General features: G+C 37.7%; 1 protein-coding gene across 6 annotated transcripts in view; it reads left to right on the forward strand.

Annotated features, from left to right (window-relative positions):
• Positions 1 to 14,346, forward strand: part of Chd9 (chromodomain helicase DNA binding protein 9) — a 130,657-nt gene that overhangs the window by 102,627 nt on the left and 13,684 nt on the right. For 3 of the 6 annotated variants that reach the window (XM_013027938.1, XM_013027942.1, XM_013027943.1), the window contains exons 26-33: positions 680 to 737; positions 3,156 to 3,198; positions 4,600 to 4,819; positions 6,756 to 6,958; positions 7,974 to 8,876; positions 11,055 to 11,218; positions 12,009 to 12,281; positions 12,991 to 13,159. In XM_013027938.1, coding sequence (XP_012883392.1) covers positions 680 to 737; positions 3,156 to 3,198; positions 4,600 to 4,819; positions 6,756 to 6,958; positions 7,974 to 8,876; positions 11,055 to 11,218; positions 12,009 to 12,281; positions 12,991 to 13,159 — 2,033 coding nt within the window. The remainder of the gene's footprint in view (positions 1 to 679; positions 738 to 3,155; positions 3,199 to 4,599; positions 4,820 to 6,755; positions 6,959 to 7,973; positions 8,877 to 11,054; positions 11,219 to 12,008; positions 12,282 to 12,990; positions 13,160 to 14,346) is intronic. The other 3 variants (XM_013027939.1, XM_013027941.1, XM_013027940.1) reach the window with 3 other exon arrangements.

Consider the following 14,346-nt stretch of genomic DNA (forward strand, 5'->3'; position numbering starts at 1 on the left):
TTCTTTCTTTCTTTCTTTCTTTCTTTCTTTCTTTCTTTCTTTCTTTCTTTCTTTCTTTCTTTCTTTCTTTCTTTCTTTCTTTCTTTTGCCAGTCTTGAGGCTTGAACACAAGGCTTTGGTGCTATTCCTGAGCTGCTTCTGCTTAAGGCTCATGCTCTACCATTTAAGCCACAGTGCCACTTCAGGCATAAAGTCTCATGGACTCTTCTGCCCAAACTGGCTTTGAACCTCAATCTTCAGATCTTAGCCTCCTAAGTAGCTAGGATTACAGGCATGAGCTACCAGCACCTGGCTCATACCTGTTCTTTTAACAAGTCTTATTTTTTCACTCCAATAGAAGTATATTGCTTCATTTAGACCATAAAATAGTAGAGAAAAAGAAAGACAACAATATTATAGTTTAAGAGAAACATGGTATCATTATACATGTCATAAAGCCTTGTGTAATCTCACAAAAAAAAGGAACACGAAAGACCTTTTATGTTAATAGCACAATTGAAATTGAACTTGAAATAAGAGTAAATTAGAACTTTCTCTTTATTTACCCTGTGTAGCTTTCATGCAGATTTCAGTTTTTATTTTTTTATTTGGTGAGATTTCATTTATTTGTTTACTATTTTATTGTTATATGTTCCTATTTCCATTACAATAATCAGAGCATTTGTTGGTATTTTAACAGAGATGTTGAAGATCCAGAATATAAACCTGCTCCTGCCATCTTTAAAGATGATATAGAGGTATGTTTTGGATTAGGTTTTTTAAATACTGAATTTTAGATATTTCTTGTTTGCTTTCCTTTGCCTGGTTTTCCTTCAACTGTTTTCTATGTACATAATTTTTCTGTTCAAAAGATTAAGTCAGTGATTAACTTGAGCCAACAAATTCATTCCGAGGGTTTTGTTTGTTAGTTATTAATGTTTTGTACAGAGGAATTACCATTTCATTCTAAGTTTTGATCCCTTCCCTAGACAAGATGAAATGTAGATAAAATGGGATTTGCCCACATGCTATACTTAAGAAGCTAAGAAACACAGTGTCTAGAGAAATTTCCCAATCAGAGAGATAAATAAATAGTAAAGGTATACAACTATAGGGAATGCAGCTATACTTACACCTATAGTGTAGCAGCTTGGAATTCCTCTAGGTCTCTTCCCTCTATTTTAATTTTTTTTATATAACTACCCTATAGAATGTATAAATATACTATATATATAGTATATATGTACTATATAAACTTTTCAGTAAGAACAAAAATTGGGTAAAACCTAAAATCTCTATGGAAAAGTTTCTTTAAAGAAATTAAGAATTTTTGAGTGGGGCGCTGGTGACTCACACTGGTAATCCCACCTACTCAAGAGGCTGAGATCTGAGAATTTCAGTTCAAAGCTAGCTCAGGCAGGAAAGGCCATGAGACTCTTCTTTTCTCCAATTAACCACCAGAAAACCAGAAGTGGCACTCTGATTCAATGTGGTATACACTAGCCTTGAGCAAAAGAACTCAAGGACAATACCTAGGCCCAGAGGTTAAGCCCCATGACTAACAACAAAATAAAATTTGAAATACTTATACAAATAAGACTCAGATGATACTTCAATTAGGTGGGTAGCTAAGGGCTTGCATGTGACATTAAGAGCCAGGGCTTACACCAGTGGTTGGCTAATGAAATTGCCTTAAGTATGAAAGTAGTACATTCAAAGGGCAATATTCTCCAACAATGATAGAAAACAGCAAGGATATTTTCTCAGTTTGGGCTCTGGCTGGAAAAGAAGAATGTCTCCCTGAGAAATTCTAGCCACAGCTGTAGCTCAAGTGGTAGAGCGCTCGCCTTGAGCTGAAGAGCTGAGGGACAGCGCCCAGGCCCAAAGTTCAAGCTCCACGACCGACCAAAAAAAAAAAAGAAAAAGAAATTCTAGCCACAGTATTGACTTCTCTTGAGCTTATGGTTTAATTCTTTTGAATGCATGCTCAAAAATCTCTTAAGCCAAAAATATGTTGTACCATAACAAGAGGGAGACACTGAAGGAGTTATATAGCTTGTTTAAATGAAACCCTTAATAAAAATGAATATCCAAAAACTTTAAATGTATGGATAAAGTACTATGAATAATTGTTAACATACAACAAAAAATACTATATTCTAAAGATTTTCTGATAATGTACTATAAATTTTTAATTATTAAAAAATTTTAAGCTAAAACCAGGGTGGGGCAGGAAAGAAGGAAAAGGTTATTTAAAAAAAAAAAAAAAACTAGGGGAAGCCAGGCACCGGTGGCTCACACCTGTAATCCTAGCTACTCAGGAGGCTGAGATCTGTAGATTGTGGTTCAAAGCTAGCCCAGGTAGGAAAGTCCGTGAGACTCTAATTTCCAATAAAAACCACTAGAAAACCAGAAGTAGCACTGTGGCTCAAGCGGTAGAGCACTCACCTTGAGCTGAAGAGTGCAGGAACAGCGCCCAAGCCCAGAGTTCAAGCCCCACGACCAACCAAAAATAAAGACTAGGGGAAGTAGATGCCGATGGCTCAAGCCTATTCTTTGAGTTATTTAGAAGGCTGACATCTGAAGATTACAGTTGAATCCAGCCCAGGCAGGAAAGTCCATGAGACTTTTCAATTAACCACCAAACGATGAAAGTGGATCTGTGGCTGAAGTGGTAGAGCACTAGCCTTGAACACAAAAGCTCAGGGACAGCACTGAGGCCCTGAGTTCAACATCCAGGACCAATACCAAAAAGAGAAGAGAGAGAGAGATTCACAAGTTACCAATTATCTGAGCCTTGTTTTATGGGAAACTGAAAAAAAACAATACCAGAATAGGGGTAAGGAAAACAAACTGACTATTGTAATTATTGAAAAGAAAATAATTTAAGTAAATAGTGACAGGTTTTAAGTGTGAGCTATAATAGGGAAATGTTAAAATGAGACTTGAAAACAAAATTACAAGTTTTATTTTTGCTAAAATTATTAAAAATTCTATTCCTGGCATGGATATTTAACTGATTGAGCCCCTAGGGTTGATTCATAGCACAGGGGGATAAATTCAGTTTTGAAAGAAGTTCTCTATTATATTGACATTTGGTTTTCCTTCTTTTTTTTTTCCTTATTTTTATCTCAATTACCTTGTAACAAATTTCATCCTTTCTATATTTTTTTAAGGATGATGTTTCCTCACCTGGAGATCTCGTTATAGCAGATGGAGGTAAGTATTTTTTTTTATTTTTAAATTCATATTCTCATGATATACTTTTATAGTATTTGTAATATAACTGTATTTTTAATTGAATATAGTTAGAATCCTCTTAGAGCATATTACTTAAGAATTTCAACAATACTTGCAGCTATTACAATCTCATATAATAGAGATTTAGATAACTTTAATGATTTAATTTATAATTACATCTGAGAGTTCATCATTAAAACAGTACAGTATATTCAGATTCTTATTACTTCCAAATGTACACTAGGAACCATTTGCTATGACTTATTTTGTACACAGCTTTTTGAATGAGATCTACTATTACTTCCTTTTGATACTAAACTTGCTGGATACAGCATCCCTTCCTGACACTCAAGAGGGACAGCTTGATTCTAGTTTATGTTGTTATAGTACTTAGTACACATTGGAAGCAAAGAGTTAGATCTTGCACTTTATTAGGTGACTAAAAATTTAAAAGCCAGCTAGGCCCCTTATTGCTAGGCTTACACTTATAATCCTAGCTACTCAGAAAGCTGAGATATTAGGATTGCAGATTGATTTCCAGCCCAAGCAGGAAAGTCTAGGAGGCTTTTATCTCCAATTAATCACCAAGAAAGTCAGAAGTTGAGCTGTGCCTCAAATGGTAGAATAGTAACTGTAATCCTCAAACTGAGCAATAGCACCTGGTCCCTGAATTCAAACCCCAGGACCAGCATACCCCAAAAAAACAAACAAAAAAAACCTTAAAAGTCATAGCATTGTCTTATAACTAAAAGTATTTTCATTTTATCTAAATGGAGATTCAATGCAGAACGCTTGGATTGGAAAAATTTATAGTATTCAATTTCTCATGAATTTCAGTTCAGCTTTTATTTAAGTTAGGCTACTGAATATTTTCAAACTGGTTTGCTAAATTAGATTTTGAAATCAAAGAGTTTTATTTCCTGGGTATATGAGATGACCTTAACTTAGATAACACTGTGATTTTTTTTTTTTTTGTATTGCATTCTGCTCACTTGTACTGGTTCTAAGTTTATTGTAAGTTTTTTGTAGAGAAAAATTCTCATTTCCCCTCCTCGGGGCTGTCCTGGACTGGGATTCTACTACTGTGGTCTTCTGTAGGAGGGAACAAGATATAACCATTCCAAGCTTGTTAGTTGAAATAAGAGATTCACTAGCTTTTTTTGCCATGCCGGCTTTGAAATATGATCCTATTGATTTTTCAGTTTCTAAGTAGCTGAGATTACCAGTGGGAGTTAGCATACCCAGGTAAAAATTTTTTTCTAAATGTAGAGAAATTTTTCTACTTTTGAAAATGTTGTATAGTATCTATTAGCATCTATCTGTATATAATACATATGTACTATATATCATTGCTACTGACATGAGTTTATTTTAATACAGATGGTCAAGTGATGGAAGGGGATAAAATTTATTGGCCTACTCAGTCAGCATTAACCACAAGGCTGAGACGTCTCATCACTGCCTATCAGCGAACTAATAAAAACAGACAAATCCAGCAGATACAACCCACCTTCTCAGTGCCTGCCAGCGTGACTCAGCCTATTTGTGAAGAAACTACTCTTAGTCCTAAAATGGCAGCCAAGATAGAGAGGCAGCAGAGGTAAGACAATAGCATTGAACTTTTAATATAAAGTATCAAAGTGTATTTGCTCATTCTAAAAGCCAGCAGATAGGAGTGTTGTGCTAATTGATCAAAGCAAAATGTTTGTACATATATGCACATAAATCCATACAGTTAAATATTCAGAATTGTGCTACAGCTGATAAAGATTGTTGTACCCTATAGTTACTAGTCCTGTTTTATATTTAGTCTGTGTTGTTGTTGTTTTTTTTTCTTTTTGTCAGTCATGGGACTTGAACTCTGGGCCTGGGTGCTGTCCCTGAGCCATTCAGCTCAAGTAGAGCACTCTACCACTTGAGCCACAGTGCCACTACTCTCACAGACTTTCCTGCCCTGGCTAGCTTTGAACCACAATCCTCAGCTTTCAGCCTCCTGAGTAGCTACAATTATAGGCCACCGGCAACCAGCTTCATTTCTATTCTTAGACCCAGGCCTAAAGTTCACATGACTTGATTGGCTCCTCAGGTGTTTTTGTGTCATTATTACATTAAACTTCTTTTAATATAGGACTGATTTAAATGGCCCAGTAACATTTTTTTTTTGGGGGAGTCCAGTTGTGGGGCCTGAACTCTGGGCCTGGGCGCTGTGCCAGAGCTCTTCAGCTCAAGGCTAGCGCTCTACCACTTGAGCCACAGCGCCACTTCCGGCTTTTTTCTTTTTGCTTATGTGGTGCTGAGGAATCGAACCCAGGGCCTCAGGCTTGCAAGGCACGCGCTCTACCACTGAGCCATCTTCCCAGCCCCCAGTAACATTTTTTTTTTTAACACTATTTTATTACATACTTTTTTTTTTCTTTTGGTCAGTTGTGAACTGTGAGCCTCGGCGCTGTCCCTCAGCTCTTCAGCTCAAGGCTAGTGCTCTACCACTTGTGCCACAAGTGCCACTTCTGGCTTTTTGTGCTTATATGGTGCTGAGGAATCAAACCCAGGGCCTCATGCATGAAAAGCAAACACTCTACCACTGAGCCACCTTCTCAGCCCCTCAAGTAACATTTTTAAAAGTCTTTCCACTACACTTTTACTCATTAAGACAGCAATTCAATGAGTTGAGCAAAGAAATTGTTCTATAAATGAACATATTATGATTTAGAGGCCTATAACTTACTATAGTATAAGATTTTATTTGAAAGAGATTATTTTTAGCATACATATTTCATAATTTGATTCCAGCTACCACTTTATCCCCAGTATGAGCCGTATTCTTGTCAATCTGGAATATTCTCTGGCCTCTGTCAAAATGCAGAGTGCTTACTACTTTGCTCATTCTTTTTTTTTTTTATTTAAATTTTTTTTGGGGGGGTCCGGTTGTGGGGCCTGAACTCTGGGCCTGGGCGCTGTCCCTCAGCTCTTCAGCTCAAGGCTAGAGCTCTACCACTTGAGCCACAGCGCCACTTCCGGCTTTTTTCATTTTGCTTATGTGGTGCTGAGGACTCGAACTCAGGGCCTCAGGCATGCAAGGCAAGCGCTCTACCACTGAGCCATCTTCCCAGCCCATACTTTGCTCATTCTTTCTCCTAGCTTTTTCCCAATCTTAGCCTTGTCCATCTAACTCTGCAAAATGCTACTGTAATGTTTTTGTTGTTACTAGAGTATGAATTGAGCCTCCATCTTCTGTACTTTGCTAAAATTTTTTGTTTCTATAAAACATGCAACAGGAAATGTTATTATTAATGTTCCCAAAATTATATTATTTTCCTTGCAAGGCAGGGTCTTCTTTTTATCTTATACTTATTTTCTCTGTAAATGTGCAACAAATATGTGCTCAAAAAATTACAGTGGATAGATCAGCCAACTAGAATTCTAAAATATATTTACAAGGCAAAACCTTGATTTTAACTCTTTAAAATGTTAGGTGCTAGAAATATTTTAATAAATCAGTGACCAAAGTGCTTTTTCTTTGATCTGATTCAAAATAGATGGACAAGAAGAGAAGAAGCTGATTTTTATAGAGTTGTATCTACATTTGGAGTAGTTTTTGACCCTAACAGAGGCCGATTTGATTGGACAAAATTTCGAGCTATGGCCCGACTACACAAGAAAACTGATGATAGTTTGGAAAAATATTTGTACTCATTTGTTTCGATGTGTCGGCGGGTTTGTCGTCTTCCTTCCAAAGATGGTATGTATAAATTTTTTTTATCCTAGTTTTAAGTCACAAAAGTTACTAAAATTTATAATTTCCCTATTTTAAGAATTATAAACTATGCTTAAATATCCCTTGTTTCTTAATGCTCCTACTAAAATAAGATCTAAAGAAACTAAATTCCAAGCCCAGTGCTGGTGGCTCACGCCTGTTATCCTAGCTACTCAGGAGGCTGAGATCTGAGGATCATGATTCAAAGCCAGCCCAGACAGGAAAGTCTGTGAGACTCTTATCTCCAGTAAACTACCAGAAAACTGGACGTGGTGCTGTGGGTCAAGTGGTAGAGCATTAGCCTTCATCTGAAGAGCTGAGCAACAGCACCCAGGCCCAGAGTTCAAGCCCCAGAACACACACACACACACACACACACAAATTACTGTAGCATGAACTAATGTTGAAATTGAACTACTTCCAACTGGTAGGTCTTGTGTTATTTGGCAGATATCTTGTATTTCTCTCAAAATTTAAGAGACTCCCAGATGCCCCTATGAATTTTACTACAGTACTGTAAGTAACTACACAATAAGAAATGTGCAAAATTACGATTGTTCACTAGGTGTCTTTTAATTCTTCTAATTTGTATTTATGAGTTCAAACAAGTGTATTCTCTGATTAAGAAAACTGTTAGTGTACCCATAGATAATGTGTTTTACATATTTTATGGAGATTAGTGTTATTTCATAATTTTTAGTAATGTTTTTAGAAAACATTTTTTAGGCAAACACATTAAAAAAAATTCTGCTGTGAGGATAAATCAGTGATAGTAGTGTTTGTCTAGCACTTGTAAAGAAAAATAAAAGAAAATTCTGGAAATTGTACCATGATTCTGATTCTGTATTTTAGAAGTTTTATTGTTTTAAATCCTTAATAAAGATGGGCTTTTGTTTTCATTTGGCCAATTCTAGGGTTTGCACTCAAGGCCGTTCTTGCCTCTAGCCAAGTCTAATAAGATATTTTTGAGGTTAATGTTTTTGTTCTTGTTTCAATGTAGAATTGGTGGATCCAAATATTTTTATCCAACCAATCACAGAAGAACGTGCTTCGAGGACTTTGTATCGCATTGAACTTCTAAGAAAAGTACGGGAACAAGCCCTTCGACATCCACAGTTGTTTGAACGCTTGAAGCTCTGCCATCCAAATCCAGATTTACCAGTCTGGTGGGAATGTGGCCTTCATGATAGGGATTTGCTTATTGGTGCTGCTAAACATGGGGTGAGCCGAACAGACTATCACATTCTTCGTGATCCTGAACTCTCCTTTATGGCAGCTCAAAGGAACTACAGTCAAAGTAAGATGGCGCATTCAAGAACTTCTACCCCACTTTTACAGCAATATCAAGTAGCACTTTCTGCTTCTTCTCTTACCTCTCTGCCTAGGCTCCTAGATGCTAAAGGTATTCTAGAGGATATAAAAGTGAAAAATGAAAACGTTAAAGAAGAGCCTCCTTCTTCTGAAGAAGAATCTATGTCTTCTGTGGATACCAGGACAATAATAAAGTCTGAGCCTGTAAGTCCAAAGAATGGAATTTTGTCACAGGCTGCTGAAGACCAGAAATCTGGTGGAAAAGGTGAAACAGACAGACGCATGGTTTCAGCCAGAACAGAACCTCTTACTCCAAACCCAGCTTCTAAGAAACAGAGAATCCACAAAAGAGGATCAGAGTCTAGTTCTGATTCTGACTCTGAGTCTGAGAGATCATCCTGTTCTTCCAGATCATCATCTTCTTCGTCTTCCTCCTCTTCTTGTTCCCATTCTCGATCAGGCTCTAGTTCTTCTTCATCCTCATCTTGTTCTTCAGCATCTTCATCTTCCTCCTCCTCATCATCATCGTCATCATCTTCTTCTTCTTCATCAGAAGAAAGTGACAGTGAAGAAGAGGAAGTCCAAAAGCGAGGTATAAGCATAAAGTAATTTGCTATTTTTATGACAGCTTTTTAAGTGAAAGTAAAAAGAACTTGATTCATATAACTTACACATGCTTAAAACTGTTAATTTAAATTTTAGCAAAGAACTATTGATACTAGCAGCTGGGCACCAGTGACTCATGCCTGTAACCCTAGCTACTCAGGAGGCTGAGATCTAACGATCACGGTTCAAAGCCAGCCCAGGCAGAAAAGTCTGTGAGACTCTTTATCTCCAATAAACCACTAGAAAACCGGAAGTGGCGCTGTAGCTCTAGAGGTAGAGTGCTCACCTTGAGCTGAAGAGCACAGGGACAGTGCCCATGCCCAGAGTTCAAGCCCCACGGCAGAAAAAAAAAAACTAGAATTACATATTCTCTGGTCCTATGCTTTACAAAATATATAAGTCGAATCCCAAATATAATTTCAAATTTTATTCAACAGATTTATTTCTTTATGGTTGTATTAAATCTAGTACTGTTTTTCCTTGGAAAAAGTTGATTAGTGAACAAATAAAAGATAATATTGTTGCTAGGCATTGGTAAGTCACACTTACAATCCTAACTACTCAGAGGATCAAGGTTCAAAACTAGCCTGGGCAGAAAAATCCTGTGAGACTCTTATTTCTAATTAACCACTCAAAAACCATAAGTGGTACTGTGGCAGAGTGGTAGAGCACTAGCCTTGAAGACAGACTCAGGGACACTACCCAGGCCCTGAATTCAATCCCTGCAGGTGACAAAAAAGATAATATTGTTATTGCCAGGACTCTTAAATAGATAAGGAAGAGAAACGTAGGCCATACCTGATACCTGTCTTCTCAAAGAAGAGATGATTGAACTTGCATAGCTTATCACAGAGTATGTTAAATTGTCTTCTCCAAAGTATTATTACAGTAAGCCAACAATTCAGGAATAAGGAAATAAAGTAAGCCTCAAGCATGGTGCATCATGACCCATAAGAACCAGAAACTCTTGTAACAACTCCCAAGTCATTACTTTCAGGGTTGTCCAGTTTTATTTTTTTATGATTCCGGGACAGGGTGAAGGATCTTGTTCTTTCTAACACACTCCCACGTGAACCATGTTCTTTTTGCTTTTATTTTGTGGATAGCGTCCTGTGTTCATGCCCAGCTTGCCTCAATTGCTTTCTTCTTACTTATTCATATTTTCTATGTATCTGGGATGACCAATGTTATACTACCTTGCCCAGCCCAGCTTTTGCCTGGGCAAGGACTTGAGCTATCTTTCTTGCCTGGGGTGGCTTTGAGCTGTGATCTTCCTAATCTCCAACTCCTACTAGTTGAGATTATGGATTTGAGCCACCACATCCTATATAAACATGCCCATTTCTTTTTTTTTTCTTTTTTTTTTAATTGTGAAAATACTGTACAGAGGGGTTACAATTACATGAACAAAGTAAAAACATGCCCATTTCTAAGAGCTACTTCATGAAGAGTATTATGGTCTTCTATCAGGTATTACATTACTCCTAATTCAGATAAATTGTACCAACTAGGATTCATTTTAAAATAATGGTTACTAGCCGGGCGCCGGTGGCTCACACCTGTAATCCTAGCTGTTCAGGAGGCTGAGATCTGAGGATCACGGTTCAATGCCAGTCCGGGCAGGAAAGTCCGGGAGACTCTTATCTCCAATAAACCACTAGAAAACCGGAAGTGGCGCTGTGGCTCAAGCGATAGAGTGCTTGCCTTGAGCTGAAGAGCACAAGGACAGCACCCAAGCCCAGAATTCAAGCCCCACAACCGACAAAAATAAATAAGTAAAATTTAAAAAATAAAATAATGGTTACTTTATTGTATTCTAGGTGAAATTTTTCATTAACATGTATTTCCAAATAAATTTGAAGTGTATATAAATTGTTATGTGGCGCCGGGCGCTGGTGGCTCACGCCTGTAATCCTAGCTACTCAGGAGGCTGAGATCTGAGGATCGCAGTTCAAAGCCAGCCCAGGCAGGAGAGACTGTGAGACTCCTATCTCCAATAAACCACCAGAAAACCGGAAGTGGCGCTGTAGCTCAAGTGGTAGAGCGCTCGCCTTGAGCTGAAGAGCTGAGGGACAGCGCCCAGGCCCAGAGTTCAAGCCCAACGACCGACAAAAAAAAAAAAATTGTTATGTGGTCTTTTAAAACTGGTTCTAATTGTTCTTAGCAGAAGGTACTCCTCACATGAAAGCTTATGATGAAGAAAGTGTTGCATCACTGAGCACTACACAGGATGAGACCCAGGATAGTTTCCAAGCTAACAACGGGACTCCAGAGTCTGCTTACCTCTTACAAGGTGGATACATGCTGGCAGCCTCATATTGGCCAAAGGTGAAAGAATAATCGGTTGTTGGGACTCATCATTTTTAGTGCGTGTGCGTGTGTGTGTGTGTGTGTGTGTGTGTGTGTGTGTGTGTGTGTGTGTATAATTTGGTGGTAGATATTCTTTTATGGGGAAAAATAGTAGAATGTAGTCTGATGTATTGGTGCTAGCAGTATAAGTGTATAAACTATTACTGTCCATTGAATTAGTTGTACTTAAATGTATAAGCTTAAATTGTTTCAAATAAAAAATAAATCTTTATATTCAAGTTAATGTTCAAGTATTTCTATATGAAATAGGTACTTTCAATTCAGTCTTCCCGAAGAAATTTAGGTTAGCTAGCTGTGATCTACCAAAAACAAAACCAAAAACCCATTTAAGTACCTGTACATTCAGTGGTAGGAACAACTAAGAATTAATCCAGTTCTCCAACTATGTGACTAAACTAGTATATTAATGCTAATATATTAATGCTAATACACTTATCTTTAGAAATGAGGTTGGCATATTAAATATAGAAGAGACTGTGTTCTTGTCATATATTTTTGTATTGTGGTCTTAAGATGAAGAACCTCTATTTTATTCTAAAAGCAAATTTTAAAAAATATCTGTATGTTATATTTTCCAAATTCAACAGGAATTTATATTTGAATAAAAAATTATAGTGAGAGACTGTGTTATAATCTATGTGAGAGATTTTATACACTGTTCAACCAGGTTCAAAGGCTCTTGGCAAATAATGTCCAAAAGTATGGCCTTATTATTAAAACTATACTTTGGTATTGCTTGCTTTTCTAGGATCGGGTGATGATCAACCGGTTGGACAGTATTTGTCAAACAGTTCTTAAAGGGAAGTGGCCTTCAGCTAGAAGAAGTTATGATGCTAACACAGTGGCTTCTTTCTATACCACAAAACTGCTGGACAGCCCTGGAGCAGCTACAGAATATAGTGAGCCCAGTGTTCCCACTCCCCCAGGTGCTGGTGTCAAAGAAGAACAAGACCAGTCAACACAAATGTCAAAGGTGAAGAAGCATGTACGAGAAAAGGAGTTTACAGTGAAAATCAAAGACGTATGTGTATTTTTATTGCCCTAGGGCCTGATTGCGATTGCGGTGTGCAGCATGCTTTTCCTGCAAATGGCTGCCTGCTCTTATTCTTCTTCCTTCACATACTTGTCTCCTGGTATTGGCATTAATTTTTTTTTTGATATCCAGGTTATTACATTTGAATATTCTACTAGAGGAATCATCATTAACTGTTTCTCTCCTTACATTTCTGAAAATTGTTCTTCTGCTGACCAAGCTGCTTTCTTAAAAAGTGTGACAATTTCTTACTGTTTTCATTCTTGTATTTGACATTTATATGGTATGTCAGTGTACTTTCTCTTTGAAACACTTAGCATGCTCTACTGTTTATCTTAATATGATCGTTGAAGGTTAATTAGTATCTAAAATGTAGATAGTATCCTTTAAAATACCATATGAATAATGTACCTAGAGATATACATCTGAAGCTGAAAATGTTACAATGCAATAGTCCTATGAAAACTTTACTCAGAAAAGGGTAGATGGTACCTAGAACTTTTTTAATTAAAGCTAAATGTTTAGTATACACTATAGATATTGACTAAGTCTTTTATTCTCTTGATTTATGAACAAGAAAAAGAACTTCATTAATATTTTAGGGGATTTTACTTCACCATTTCTAAGTGGAAAAATTCTCTCAGTGTCCTGCACAAGTTACTGTTAACATTTTTTGCCTTAATGATCTTTTGAATAGGAAGGTGGTTTGAAGTTGACATTTCAGAAGCAGGGGCTTGCTCAGAAAAGACCATTTGATAGTGAAGATGGTGCTCTGGGGCAACAACAGTACCTCACCCGACTTCGGGAGCTTCAAAGTGCATCAGAGACAAGCCTGATCAATTTTCCAAAATCTATGCCTCTGTCAGGTGAATATGCTAATTGTCTTATTGTGAAGTACTTCTCTATGTTCTAAATCCTGCTCTATATACATTGGTTAAAATTCATTTATTTCTATTTACTAATGAAACTGCGTGTGCATGTGTTCGCGCACATTTGTGTGTGTGTGTGTGTGTGTGCGTGTGTAAAATGTTGGGCTTGAACTCAGGGGTTCATGCTCTTACTTAACTTTTTTGCTCAAGGCTAAACTCTACCCTTGAGCCACAGCTCTACTTTCAGGATTTTGCTGGTAAATTGGAGATAAGAGTCTCTCATATTTGTCTGCCTGGCCTGACTTCTACCCATCATCCTCAGACCTCAATTTCCTAAGTAGCTAGGGTTACAAATTTGAATCCCCAGTGTCTGACTTTTTTATTTTTGTACTGAGGTTTGAACTGAGAGCGTTGTACTTGCTAGTGCTAGCACTCTTAGTAGTGAATTCAACCCCTAGCATATGCCCAGGGTCTTGAACTACAGTTCTATAGATCCCAATCTTTTGAATAGCAAGGATTATAGGTGTGAGCCAGCTAATTTGTTGGTGATGGTGGTGGTGGTAGTCGTGGGGCTTGAATTCTGGGCCTGGGCGCTGTCCCTAAGCTCTTCAGCTCAAGGCTAGCGCTCTACCACTTGAGCTATAGGACCACTGTTTTCTGATTGGCTTTTTTTCCGGAATTTTTCAAATGGTGATCCTCAGATCTCAGCCCGCTGAATAGCTAGGATTATAGGCATGAGACACCAGCACCCAGCTTGAGCCAGCTAATATTGAGGCTTCTCTTTAAGTTCATAATTAAGAACATTTCAAATATTAATAAATATTTATTGGAACCTCAAAATCTTATGATGGGCAGTTTGGTTTGGAGGGCTTGAATACTTAGGTGGTGACATCTTTTTATCAAGTATCTTTTACATATAGAAAGTTCAGATAGCATTTCAACATGAAAGTATTTGAATTTAAAAGCAAACACCTAGGGCTGGGAAGGTGGCTCATTGGTAGAGTGCTTGCCTTGCATGCATGAGGCCCTCGGTTCCATTCCTCAGCACCACATAAGCAGAAAACGCTGGAAGTGGCTCTGTGGCTCAAGTAGTAGAGCACTAGCCTTGAGCTGAAGAGCTGAGAGACAGCGCCCAGGCCCAGAGTTCAAGCCCTGCGACGACGACCGACACCAACAACAACAAC

The sequence above is a fragment of the Dipodomys ordii genome, unplaced genomic scaffold, assembly GCF_000151885.1.
Source record: "Dipodomys ordii isolate 6190 unplaced genomic scaffold, Dord_2.0 Scaffold106, whole genome shotgun sequence".
Lineage (NCBI taxonomy): Eukaryota > Metazoa > Chordata > Mammalia > Rodentia > Heteromyidae > Dipodomys > Dipodomys ordii.